The sequence below is a fragment of the Epinephelus lanceolatus genome, chromosome 10 (assembly GCF_041903045.1).
Source record: "Epinephelus lanceolatus isolate andai-2023 chromosome 10, ASM4190304v1, whole genome shotgun sequence".
NCBI lineage: Eukaryota > Metazoa > Chordata > Actinopteri > Perciformes > Serranidae > Epinephelus > Epinephelus lanceolatus.
The window spans coordinates 3,076,932-3,090,944 of NC_135743.1; the positions used below are offsets into that span (position 1 = coordinate 3,076,932).

At 39.4% G+C, this 14,013-nt stretch overlaps 1 protein-coding gene across 3 annotated transcripts in view; it reads left to right on the plus strand.

Moving 5' to 3' along the window:
• Positions 1-335: 335 nt before the first annotated feature.
• Positions 336-14,013, plus strand: part of atp2c1 (ATPase secretory pathway Ca2+ transporting 1) — a 73,358-nt gene continuing 59,680 nt past the window's right edge. The window contains exon 1 of one of the 3 annotated variants that reach the window (XM_033640552.2): positions 336-429. In XM_033640552.2, the coding sequence (XP_033496443.2) occupies positions 406-429 (24 nt within the window). In that variant the 5' untranslated portion in view covers positions 336-405. The remainder of the gene's footprint in view (positions 430-14,013) is intronic. The other 2 variants (XM_078171292.1, XM_033640551.2) reach the window with 2 other exon arrangements.

Sequence of the window (14,013 nt, forward strand, 5' to 3'; positions counted from 1 at the left end):
CACACAAATGTCATGGTAAAGACAAATGAGAGTAAGACCAGAAGGATAGAAAATATTTTTTTAAAAAAAATTAATAAATACAAATAAAAGAATGACGATGATAGGGCAAAAAAGATAGACTCATTAAGATAAATAAATGAATAAATTAACAGATAAAAAATAAGGTTTAAAATCTAAAATAGAAGGGAAAATAGTAGTTAATGTGCCAAATGATAATAATAATAATAATAATGATGAGAAGAAGAAGAAGAAGGATAAAAAAAAAAAACCCCGGATCATTTCCGGCACACCTTCTAAGTAAACAAAATGCTTTTATATTGAAAGGTTACCCGGAAGCGTCAGTGAGCCTGTCATAGTGGACTCTGTTCTGTCACAAAATCGCTCCGCGGTGGGATTTCACGGAAGATGCTGAAGAAACGGGAGCTGCTGGTAAGTTTAACAGTTACTGACTTTGATTTTTAAAATTGTGACGCGTTAAAGGACCGACTCCGGATCACTGTTCACGGAACAACGACATCTGTAACACCGATACCTGTGGAGTTAGGAGCCCCGCCGCGATGGGAGGCAGCCGGGCGGCAGGTTTGTTGGGTAGTTTACCTCCCGGAGTGGAGCTCTGTACTCTGCTGTTAGCCTGCTGCTGTCACCGGGGCGACGCTAATGTTAGCCGGTGACTAGACGTTGTTGTTTGTTGACATGGTGGTGGACGAGTCGGCGGGGTGTGTTGGTGTTGTTGGCCGAGTTAAGGTGCCCAGTTTCGGGCTTTCTCTCTGCTCGTCCTTGTTATGGCTCATCGAACCTGTTAGCTAGCCGGCAGCGGTGGTAGCTAACAAGCTAACCGTGGCTAACATCAACATAAACGTCCTGTAGGTGTGTGTGTGAGTGTGTGATGCCGTGATAGTGAGGGTTATACTATCGGTGGGATTATTACAGCAACGATGCGTTTGTCTTATCACTGAAACCAGCTCAGGGATTGCAGGTGAATTTCAATTAGCTTATTGTTTTCTTCTCACAGCTAGCTTCATGTCAACATGACATAATGGTATGAAATAATACAACCTGAAATTCTATGACATGAAACAGAAAAGATGCTCCTCTCTACTTATCTGGGCTGTGTTAGTCTTCTAGGTTTAATTTAAACGTGCCTGATTTATCATGTAGAGTATGAAGCAAATATCCTTTAAGTTTTAATGTAAATTATACCATGTAAATCATGTAAGGGAGTGTTCTTAATTTACCAGAGCAGGGGTTGCTTTTTTGGGTGACCCTTCCTGCAGCTACAGATATTTTTACCTTGAGCTTTCCTGAGTGCATGACCCTCCCTCCATCATACAATCAATAATTAGTTTTTTAAAACTTACCCTTCTGATATTTGAAATTTATCCTGGAGTTGAAAAAAGCCTTGCTGTTTCACTCTTGTCATGCTGGTTAGTTCATGCAAACTGTTTATTTTTAGCCGAATTTCAAATGAGATGTTGAATAAAGTGATTTTGCTGAAATATTAATATTTTAAACTCAGATTTGTTTTGTTTTTGTTGATGTTTTTTCTTGATGGAAGTTTGTCTCACATAATGTGTTCAAGGACTGTCAGAAATTTGGAAATCCAACAATAGTTTATAGCCCTTTTTAGACAGGAGTTGTGCAAATTTGCAGGAAAGCCCAATCAGTCTTCTTTCAGCATTGGCAGTATAAAAACAAAATCGGGGAGTGCAGAAAAATGCTGCTTACCTACTTTTGTTTATACAGAATGCGCCTTTTTCGGGGCAATGGGGGGCATGAGCAAGTAACAAAACGTGTAGCTCAGCGTGTGACGTAAACAGTGACGTGGGAGGGAAGCCGTGGCTGGTCCGTCGTAAGTCGCCCCGTCCTTCACCGTCCCCGTCATCTGACGGTTAATTGCCTCTTCGTTTGCGAGGACAAGGAGGGCGCGCAATTCCTTGTCTCCCCGGTTGCTCATCTTTACAGTGTCTGTCAGGTTTGCATTTCCCTCTTGCTACTAGCTGCTCGCTAATTCCTGCTATCAGCTGTTTCCTGTTAGTTCACCGCCAGTGGGTTGCACATGCGGCGTCATCAACAGCTCCTCCCACAAGTCTTAAACAGCCCCTCCCATGGCGGAAGGCCGCCTTGGTCTGTTTAAACTAAAAGGGTTCCACCAATATGTCTACCCTACGAGGCAGAAAATTGGGCACCTCGGATCACCTCGCCAATCCGGCTCTGTGTGTCTTAACGCTCGCAGCTTGCCGGCAAAACGGCCCAACATTCGCAGAAAATCTGGCAGTGTGAAAGGGGCTTATGTCACCAGCAAAAGAGCTGGTTGTAAGTAATTTAGCGCTGCGGACCATTAACTACCAGCGAGATTAACAGTGTTAAAGCTTCACACATATGCAGGAAAAAGTGAATGTTAAAAGATCGATCTGGGATTTTAGAAATCGACAACAGGTCATTCAAGTGAAGATTGATTTGAATCAGAGGAATCGGTTATTTTAACTCAGCCCTACAAATAACATTATTGTTTTTATTTTATCTAGAAAAGCTCGTAATTAAAGACACTCATCAATCACACTTCTCACTTTACCTCATGAACTTGTCCTCAATTGCTCTTGTATAGTTCTTTTTTTAGTTCTCCTGTCATACTAGTTGTATCTACCACTTATTTTATTTATTCTCATTTCTCGTTTTGGACTTCTCTGTTTCTATGTGCTTTCTTCTGTCTTTGTGGTCCTGCAACACCTTAATTTTCCCTCTGGGGATCAATAAAGACTTATCTAATATTTTCTTACGCACATTAACTTTTTAAAGTTTGGAATCTTCTGCCAACATCGTGGGGACATCGATTAAATGAAAGTTTAAATCATGCAATTCTTCTTGTGGGGCCAAAACTGTTTCAGAGTGAAATAATACTTTTGGTGTCCTAATTATAGTTTTTATGTCTCTTAAAATAGCCCTTACTGCAGGAAAGATGGTAAACAACAGTATAACCACTGGTTCCTAGTGTAGGTCTATCTGAAAGAAACAGAAAGGATCCCCTACTGAGCTGTTATAATGACATACTGTGCTCAGGATAAGAGAGTAAAGAATCCTCTAGAGCTTTACACAAGCCAGCCTGGAGTTCGAGAAGAATCGATGAGAATCCTTTTGAATCCCTGATGGCATCCATCAGGTTCAGCTGTCATGTGACGTAATGTTATTAATTGGGCGAGAATTCAGAATCACTGCACTTTTGATTGGCAGCTTAATTAAAAGTTAGGAGCTGCGGTGCAAGAGTTGAATGGTTATTTGAATCTTAATATGACGCTACTACTACTGTGTTTACTTTAGGGATTTAGCAGCCTTTTCTCTGAATGAGGACGCTCTGTATTGAGACGAGACAAGCAGCACAATATAGTAAATGTTTACTAAAATTTCAATGTTGAAACAGGCGTGTTGACTGAAACAGCTACAACAATGGTTGCTTGATCCAAATGACAGAGGTCCTGGTTTAGAGCCAAGCTTTGATTATTGATTTGATATGAATTCCCAGGAAAATTCAGACACGTGAAACTGAAGGTGATCAGCTGATCATCTGTTGAACTCCAGAAGTCCTGTTGTGACCCTGTAGTGATGCTTCAGGGTGTTGTTTCGCATCCTCACAATGGTTGGCTGAGCGCAGACATCAGCGTGCAGAGAGCAGATAAACCCGGCTGAAGTGTAATTCTGGACTTGGTCAAGATACTGATAAAATTAGCATACATTAATTACCTGCAGCTCTACGCTGTCAGTGTGATGTCAACGGCAGCTAAAAATGATTAGCTGCTAAATGTTTTTGTACTTTGTTGCTTGAGATGACGAGAGATTAAACATTTGGTAAGAGATTCGATAACCTCTGAGTGAAGTGATTCCTGGTATTTTATTAAACTGGGCTGTGATGGATCAGTGTTTTTTGGGTAGGAAGGTTAAAAGTGACCCAGACATATCTAAGTGGCAGTCATGATGAGAGCTGTTGGAGTAGAGTGCTTTTGGGATGATGTTTTTCTGCAGGTCGCCCTGGAAATTACGTCTTCCTGGTTCCTGTGTCAAAAAGCCTATGGGGTTTTACTGTTGTATTTTGGATTATTGCACAGAATTAGCTCTTTACAAACAAATGTTTATCATACACGCTTTGTTCAGCAACATAATCTTCACAAATAAACACGACTTTTGTGATTTTTGAGGCCTCAATGCAATCGCCTGAGGTAAAAAGGTAACATTAGGCTGTAAACAAACTACACCACGTCACCACAACGAGGCTGTAAAGCAGTGTTTAGTTTGACATCTGCTGACATATTTTATGTGGTAGAACAAAACGTGACCGTCTCTTCAGCTTGTGTTAACCACTGACCTTATTTCAGGCATCAAACCGGAATCAGTTAGTAATAGAAATAAAACACTTCAGTTTAAACAGACACAGTGTGGATGGGCATGAGTACTGTAGTATTCAATTCTGATGTCAAGTACATTGACACTGTCCTATATTAAAAGTTTCATTTTGTTGTCTATGAATATCTTCACAGATCTATAAAGCAAAAATGACAGATCAGTGCAGCCGCAGTGTTTTCAGTCAAACGTCTCAATCTAACATTTCGGACAGAAAGATGAAAGATGAGGGATGTTTGGAAGTATTTTGACAAAGTATACTAAACATACAGTGCAGGCTACGTAACGTTAAACTCGCACATCGTAGCTGATCTCTGCAGTCTGTGTAGTCCCAGTGTAGTCTGGGCGTTCATTTTGGAACCTTTTCTTTCATTAGGTTTTTTTAATTTATTTATTTTTTTATTTTTTTACAAGAAATCAAGTAATTGACAATAATTTAATGTGAGTACTCAAATATGGAAATGATTTAAAATGCCCATACTGAATAATGTATATAATACTGGGTACACATGAATTGAAATAAAATAAAGTAACACAAAACATCAGCTTAAATAAAAAGAAAGTAACATGAATGAAAACATTACATTTAGAGATGCATGATCATTGATTTTTTTGTCAATATCCGATATGCCAATATGTAACAAGTTATTCGGCTGATAATAGATATCGATATAGATTTATTTGCTTTTTTCCCACCTAATTTTAGTGGGCATCAAGTCTCTTCTCTAGTGGAATTATCATATTATACATGCATACTCATATTGTGACGGCCCACCAGCAGATGGAGACAGGAAATACAATACTTTTCGATGTGTGATGTAATAAGAAAAAGCATGTTGGCCGATTCTGATGATGTACCAATATTATCGTGCATCCCTCCATTACCCGCAGTTTCACCTAAGTGTTCACTTTGGACCCCAGTCTTATGTTATGTTGGGGTTTTTTGGGCCAGAAATCGAGTAGTTGATAATAATTAAATACGGGTAATTAATTGTGAGAATTATGTAAAATGCCCATCCTTAATAATATTTACATATATTACTGTCAACACATAAATTGAAATGACATAAAGCAACACAAAACATGCCGAAGATCAACTTAAATAAATATAAAGTAGCATGAATGAAAACATTACACTGAGAGTACAGTCTCACAGGTCTTGTTATTGTCTTAATATAAATGCTCCATTTCTTTCTTGAAAACATAAAAGTGAGGTTTTACCTAAGCAAATTTACATGTATGAATGTAAAAGTTTGCAAAATATTTGAGATTTATTAGAAACTACTGTTTTCCATAATTATATTACATACATTTCACATAGATTTTCCAATGGAAATTCAAGGGGTGAAATATCTAAGATGAACATGAAGCAGAACATTGTAGTTTCACCACAGCAGACTCACGTCAGTAACATCTGCGGCCACATCATTATGCAGACCAGTGTAAGTGCAGTTGGTTTCTCTTTGCACTGCGGTTGTCCTTTCCTACTGTATGTCCTTACGAATTCTCCTTGACCTCGTGGCTTTTTCCATCGAGGTCAAGGAAAAGCGTTTCAGAAAAGACATACGATGTAATTTCCCTTTTTCCTATTCTTCTGCAGCCCTGGAGTTTGATCTAAAATGAAAGAGAAACAAACTGTAACAGTGAAGTCACTGAAATAAACCACTGATAGGTTGATTTAATATTGACCATTGAGGTTGAGGTAAGGCTCTACATACACACAGCTCAGACATATGACCCTGTGAACACACTAGACGACGTAAAACTATAGTGAAGAACTGCTGGATTTACCGAACAAAGATGAGATCAACTTTACAGCATGTGACCACAGTAAAGCTGCCCCAGATTTCAGAGTAACACTGCTGTCGGTGTTTGAGTAGATGCAGCAGCAGCAGCGGTGGCATCACAGTGAGCTGCAGTGTGATTTCAGCAGTTTGTTTAAACAGCGTTAACAAATCTAAAGTCCAGCAGCCTCGAACACACCCAGCATATTGTCTCAACTCACTCCAGACAGATGGTGGGACCGTACCACTCTGTAAGACTGTCGATATAAAATCCTCCAGGTTTAGTTTCACTCTGGATTAAAGTTGTGGTCGCAGATTGTTGCTGGCTCGGAACAATCAAAGATTTGAAGCAAAAGACACACGACTGACGTAGGTTTTTTGTGATGTGAAATAAGATGAGATAAACTCTATTGATCTACTTCTATCCCGAGGGAAACTGTTCTGCAGCAGATGCAGTACAAAGGAGGAAGGAGTGAAAATATGTGATATCCTTCAAGGTGCAAATCCAAAATATGTACACTGCCAAAAAAATATAAACTAGTAAACGATAAGGGTCCTAAAAAACTTCACTTGTCTGGACTTTACTGTGTCGTTAGGTTTGATTTTTCCCAGCTGAGAAAAAACGACCTGCTTCCTGTTTTATGAAGCAGTTTTTTTTTATGTCGGGCGCCTAGAGTAGGAGCAGATTCCCTCCATGTCTCAGACTGACTGACCACCCAGCTGTGATATTTACCCACTGGTCAGTGTGATGAATCAGCTCCTCTTTGTAATAATACACTCCATTATAACCACTGAGGAGGAGATACTGGGACTTTGCACTGTCTCAAATCAAGTCCGTATTGACAAGATGGCTCCACATGTCCAGAAGTGTTCTGCTCATTTTATCAGAAATGCTTTAGAAGTAAATTTTTCTGTGTGTGTGTGTGTGTGTGTGTGTGTGTGTGTGTGAACTTGGGTTAGACGAGTTCCCAAATTAAAAATATGAAATGAAACAGTAAAATAAAGCAGATATCTAAAGTAAAAACAGGACGCAGGAGAGAAACTAAACTCCTTGGATGCAGCACAGTTCCTTTAGCCGCAGTTTGTGAATGATTAATCAAAATGTGGCGGCAGATATTTTAATCATGGTGGCCTGCCACAAATAAATGCCTCAGGAACCCTGCCAGGGTATTTAGAAATCCCAAAGGTATGTTTTCAATATAAAAACACAGACACTCCTCTTTCTGTTGAACTGCTATGAAGACGCTGTATTGAGGTGATGTATTGTAGGTATTGTACTCCCTGTTTGGGAGTGCTTGCCAACTACCTCGAGCTTCCAGCTACGAAAGCTGTTAATTAGCCACATGGTTTTATTCTGCTGCCACTGTACCACCACACCCTGCATACCATTTCCATTCGGCTGCAATATTGGCACCATCAGGACTGATATTGGCTTTAAAATGAAATACCGGAATCGGCCAACATGCTGACTTCTGCCAATATGACAAACAGATATATATAATTTTTTTAGAGCAAGATAGAGACGACTGGTTGCTCTGTATAATCAAACATAGATCGGGTCCTCATTGGAAACAACAGGATACACAGACAGGCACTCCTGTCAAATATAGAAAACCAGGAAGAAAGTATTAAAGCTTTTATTGTAGTGGCTAAATCATTTAAAGAGCCAACATGTTTCAACCACTGCAGGTCTTCATCATGGCTTTAAAAACAAGTTCTTACATCTGTTCCATCTTACATGAAATTTCTTAAACCACCACAAAGTAAATCAAAAGGCTGTGAATTATTATTTTCCTGCAGATAAATCAGACTGAAAAACAAATAGGTTACATGGTCTTAAACCTGGGTGTTACATAAGTAGGCCTACGTAAATTAAATTACATATACAAATAAATATAAACAGGGGTACAAGCATAAAAACTAAGCACAAAAAAGTAAGGAAATTTGTGTTTGGTAGATTATTTCGTTGTTGTAACAATGTGTCTTGGCAGTCAATCTTATACCGTTGGGAAGCCTTTTTATTTCCCTTTTTAAATGGTGCCACATTTGTAAGGAACATGCATTTGTGGGATGAGCAGCAGAGCTGAGTATGAGTATACCCATGTTAATTTACCTAATCTTCTCTGCCGATGCCAAACAGCGTTTTTTTTTTTTGGTTTTTTTTTGTTTCGCTGTTGCAATGACTCTTGTTTTGAGCTTCTGGTACCTCCAGGTTTCGGTATCAGTTATTGGCCAAATGAGTTGTAATATCGAACATGGGCAAAAAGCCCAATATCGTGCATCCCTACTGGCAACATCATTGTTTCCTCCAGTAATTATCTTATGTATTCATTATTCCACAGGCCACAGGTATTTAAACCCAGCAAGACTTGTCTGAGTCATCCAAGCTATGGTGAATTCTATCAGCAGCAACTCAGCTGTCATGGTTTGTGTTTTTAGTTATTAAGTAGCAGTGAAAGGTCACAAAGGTATGATAGTATGAAAATACACACTGCCCAAGCTTTGTCTGGTACCCTGCCGATGATTGTTTGAGTTTAAAGGAGCTCCACCCTGTAACACCACAGTACAACTGCAAGTGAGCTGAGTGCTTTTGTGGTTCCCACAGAGTGAGACGTCTTCTCTCTGTGGATCATCACTTCTCAATGGTTTCAGGAGTCTCAGGTACAGATTCAGATTCAGACAACTTTATTAATCCCACCAGGGGCGATTTGTTTGACCAGCTTGCCTTGCACACATACTATAACATACAGTAACATGTAGACACATACATAGATGAGTAATAAATAAAAATCAAAAATATAAAATATTTCAAGGAGTTCAATGGAATAAAATAATCTATAAATAATAAAAGTCAATAGACTATTAATTATCTTTGACAGAGATTAAAAGATAGAGAATTTAAAAGAGGAATAGCAGAGAGAATAACAGATTCAATACAAGCAGGTAAAACGTAACAACGTCCTGACGGCAACAGAGAAAATGCACCTGCAAGAACTCTCATTCCTCCAGTTTCCTCAAGTTTCATTTCTCATCATGTATCAATAGATTCATCTTATAAAGCTATTTTTTTTTATTATGACCTTTGGTATTTGGATCAAGCAACTTTTAATTTAGCCTGTCAGATACATTTAATCAGACATCTAACATTAAAGGACCTGGATCAGGATCAGACCCAAAAAGGAAATTAATTTCAGTGTTTCAAAGTCTCAAGAAGTTTTGAACTTGTCATACTATATACTGAGAAAACCGCAGTGTCGGGCCTAAGCTAACTATGACAAATGATTAATCTGCCAAATAAGATCTTGTTTAACTTACTCTTTAGCCCTTTTTAGATAGGAATTTGCAGGAAAGCCCAATCAGTCTTTTTTCAGCATTGGCAGTATAAAAACAAAATCGGGGAGTGCAGCGAAATGCCGCCTACCTACTTTTGTTTATACAGAATGTGCCTTTTTCGGGGCAATGGGGGGCGTGAGCAAGTAAAAAAATGTGTAGCTCAGCGTGTGACGTAAACAGTGACGTGGGAGGGAAGCTGCCGCTGGTCAGTCCTTCGGCGATTCTCTCGTAAGTCAGCCCGTTCTTCACCGTCCCCATCATCTGACGGTTAATGGCCTCTTTGTTTGCGAGGACAAGGAGGGCGCACAATTCCTTGTCTCCCCAGTTGCTCATCTTTACAGTGTCTGTCAGGTTTGCATTTCCCTCTTGCTACTAGCTGCTCGCTAATTCCTGCTATCAGCTGTTTCCTGTTTATCCACCGCCAGTGGGTTGCACATGCGGCGTCATCAACAGCTCCTCCCACAAGTCTTAAACAGCCCCTCCCGTTGCGGAAGGCCGCCTCGTTCTGTGTATACCAAAAAGGGTTTCATCAATATGTCTACCCTACGAGGCGGAAAATTGGGCACCTCGGATCAACTCGCCAATCCAGCTCTGTGTGTCTAAACGTTTGCAGCTGGCTGGCAAAACGGCCCAACATTCGCAGAAAATCTGGCAGTGTGAAAGGGGCTTTTGTTTGTTCTATTAAATGTCGGAAAATAATGAAAAATAGCCATCACAAATCTTTTGTTGTTTTTCAACTAACAGTCCGAAACCTAAATATCTTTAGTTTATTGTCACAAAAGACAAAGGAGAGCAGAGAATATTCATAATTTAGAGACAGGAACAAGAAAGATTTCCTAATTTGAATTATTAATCCATCATCAAAATAGTGTGCAATTAATTTTTCTGTCGATTGGCTAATCGTTTTAGCTCTGCTGTTTCTCTCTTTACATGGAGGTCAGAGGTCAGGCGAAGTCACATGGGATTCAGTGATCCAGAGACCCATTGTCTTGTGTTTGAGTGTTTAAGGACTACGCTCTTTGAAATGTGGCCACTCCATGGTTCAACAGTGTAATTAATTTTGTATCTGTGGAATCATCATGTAATAAGATAATAACATAATTATGCTCTGTCTTCAATTGACCATTTGTTGCTATAGAACTCAGTTCCAAAACATTCAAAGAAACAATATATTGAAGTCCGTCAACAGAAAATTGTGATAATCAGTTATTTGTTTATCAAGTAAAACATCCAAACATGATGATTTCAGTTTCTCAAATGTGAACATGTCCTTTTACTTATTGTTGTTTTTCCCCAAATGGACATATTTAATTGCTTGTAACAAGCATTTAGCATTTATCTTGACATCTTTATATACTAAATAATGCATGATTTAACTGAATAAGTAAACAAATTAACTTTACAATCCCTGATGAAAACACCACTCCACATCCCCTCGGAGCTGAAAGCCATTAACAGAAGTCTGATAGTGGAGTTTAATAAGCTGCTTGGTCTCTAATGATAGTGAAATGATTATTATGACTGTATCTGTATGACTCAGCTGCATGGTGAAAAACAGTGTAAATGTCCGCAGTGTGGAGCAGATAATCGTAGGTTTTATTGGTGTGTGCTGACTCTGTAACATGTTGTTTATTCCTGCAGAGTGGGACACAAAGACACCTATAAGCAGCTTATCTTGAATAATAAGACCATGACCAGGATGTGAGGCGGTGTTCAGGATATGAATCACATTAAAAAACTGTCTCATTTAATCCGGAGACTGAGCGGCGAGCCGAGGGTGGTGTGTTTGCACTTGCTGTGTGCCTGCCAAAGAGGAAGAGGAGGTGGAGGAGTGTGAGGACAGATGTGTGTCTCTGTTTGTGTAAAGGTGGAGGAGTTAAACAGACTGTCCCCTCCCTCCTCCCCTCCTCATGATAACCTATTTGTAGAGAGCAGCATCCTCCGAGTTTCTCAGCCTCTTTCACACGCTGCTGCTTCCCTCCATTAAAGTGAGCTTGTGTCTGTGGTGAGGTCACACTGATCCATGGCCTCCACAGCAGCCTGTTAGTCCGTTTGGCAGCGTTTATATATCCGGTAACATCCACTCAGTGCTTCCCTGCAGTACTTCTGGACCCTTCTTCAAAACAGTCTTCCACAAACGAGACAGAGAGAAGTTAATTGATGTATTTGTGGACAGGTTCGGGTCCTCCCATACCTGCTCACCTTTAGGGTATGAGTATTGGTACTCAATACCGTGAAGGTATCAACTGACATCACTCAGTATCAAGTAGTGTCCAAACATCTCCAGTTAAATAATATTTGCATGTGAATCTTTCTGTGCCGTGGGTCTGATCCCGGCCCGACCCCTTGTCCGATCAGCAGACTTTCTGTTGCTGCCTTTGTTTTGCGTACTAGATGATGTCGTCTTGACATGAACTGGGAGAAGTTCTGTGTGAGTTGGCTTGAATGACCTGTAATTTATGCTGCCATATGACCCTGTCTTGGCTCGGTCTCACCTGCAAAACAGGTTTCAATTTCAGTGTTATTTTATAAGTCAAATAAATAAAGGTTAGAACAAATGTGATAATTGATTAATTATTAAAGTGATTTAAAAAGCAAAAAGTATCTAACTAAATCAGCTGATTATTCGATATAATGTGAATTATATGTAAACTGAAAAAACTTTTCCTTCACTTATTTTTACTTTGAATATATTGTTGTATTTTTCAGAATTCAAGCTCAAAACTTAACTTTCTTTTTCAAATTTTAGTCTTTCAGTTACCTTAATTTTCAAAACTTTTGCCGCTCATTTAGCTCCACTAAAAAGGTCAGTCATCTGATTTTAACTTCTCTAATGTGAGGATTTGCTGCCGTTCCCTTTTTGTATCATGGTAAATTGAATCTTTTTAGGTTTTGGATGGTTGATCAGACAAAACGAGCCTTTTTTAGTCATCACCTTGGATGTATTTTTATTTTTACACTTTGAATCAATCATAAAATCAATCAACATATGCATTCATACTGTTGTTGCTTTTGAGGAACTAAATAAACTGGTAATCATCATCAACCCTAAACTGCATCATGGATTAGGGCTGCACAGTATATGCAGTAGATGGTAGAAATGATATAAATTTGGCCCACGGTAGAGATTTGCGCTCTACCGTCCTATCGTCGATGACGTCATCGCACCTGCCTCAGTGTGAAAATGGCTGCGAGCACAGAGACAGTGGAGCAAGAGGAGCTGGTTCACGTCCGTGATTTAGCGTAGCATGTGCAACATGTGTTGCTGGAGAACTTGTGAGTGAGTGAGTTAATGTTTTATTAACAGCCCTGGACTTCTCAGACTCTTTTAGTGACTTACCACTCAGAGTGAACTCATTCAGTGTCTCCTCTGGCAGCAGCACAGCGTCTCTCCTCTCTCGCCGTGCACACACGGGAGTTGGTTTTCGGCAAGAGAGTTTGTCATAAACCTTTGGTAATGTAAACCTATGTGACGCTAGGGGCTCCACAAAAAACTCCATATGTGAATGTGTGATAGTTGTGGTATCATAGCAGCCTGTCACAGGTTACAGCGTGATGATTAGAGGAGAAATGGCAGAGCATAAAGGTCCAGGTGGAAAAAACACAACTCAGTCATTTAGGATTTTGCTAAAAGAAGGAAATTACCTTTTGATATAGATCCCAGGGGACATTTTGCACCATAGAGTACTGGGTTTTAATTTTGAGTTTTGAGATCTGCATTCTGCACAATAAATGCTCTAAAAAATACATTATATCTTTGCTTTTGTTGTTGTTGTTTTTTTTTTATCAATTTAGCTTTGCTAAGGGACTACAAAACCCATTCAGAAACACTTCTGTTATAACTTTTACACTTAAATTTATACCGCGATATATACTGTTACTTTGAAGGGATTCGATTTATACCGTGATATAAATTTTAGGTCATACCGCCCAGCCCTATCATGGAAACAACAATACTCACCTCTGAGTAGAAAGATGCGTCACCTCCCTCTGGACTGGTGATTTGCATGTAACGTGGGAAAACCAGATCAGAACCAAATCATATTTATACTTCGTCCAGAGATGAATATACTGTGAAAAAAAATATCTCATCTGGATTTTATCCTGATATAAGATTCTTTAAATGTCAAGTTTAAATGGGAACATACAGCAGTTTTGTACACATGAAGTTTTCTAGACAACATTTGTTGCGTTAAGTACATTTTCACTTTGCAGTACTCAAACTCAACGTGAGCTGATACTAATGAGACATTAAATTAGACTCTGCCCAAGCATGCAGCAGATACAGTTATTAGTCACTGAGAATACCAGTACTATTTGTTACACTCCAGTGCTGCTGTTGGCAGTTCCCCTGTTTTCGTTCCTGTTAGGTTGTGGTTTATCTCACCGTTTCTAAGGCCAGGTTAACCTGAGTGGGAGTGTGTGTGTGTGTGTGTATACGTTTGTTGGTTTGTTGATGAACGGGGCCCGACTAATATTTTTTAATGCTATTTGTCTTTCAGTTGAA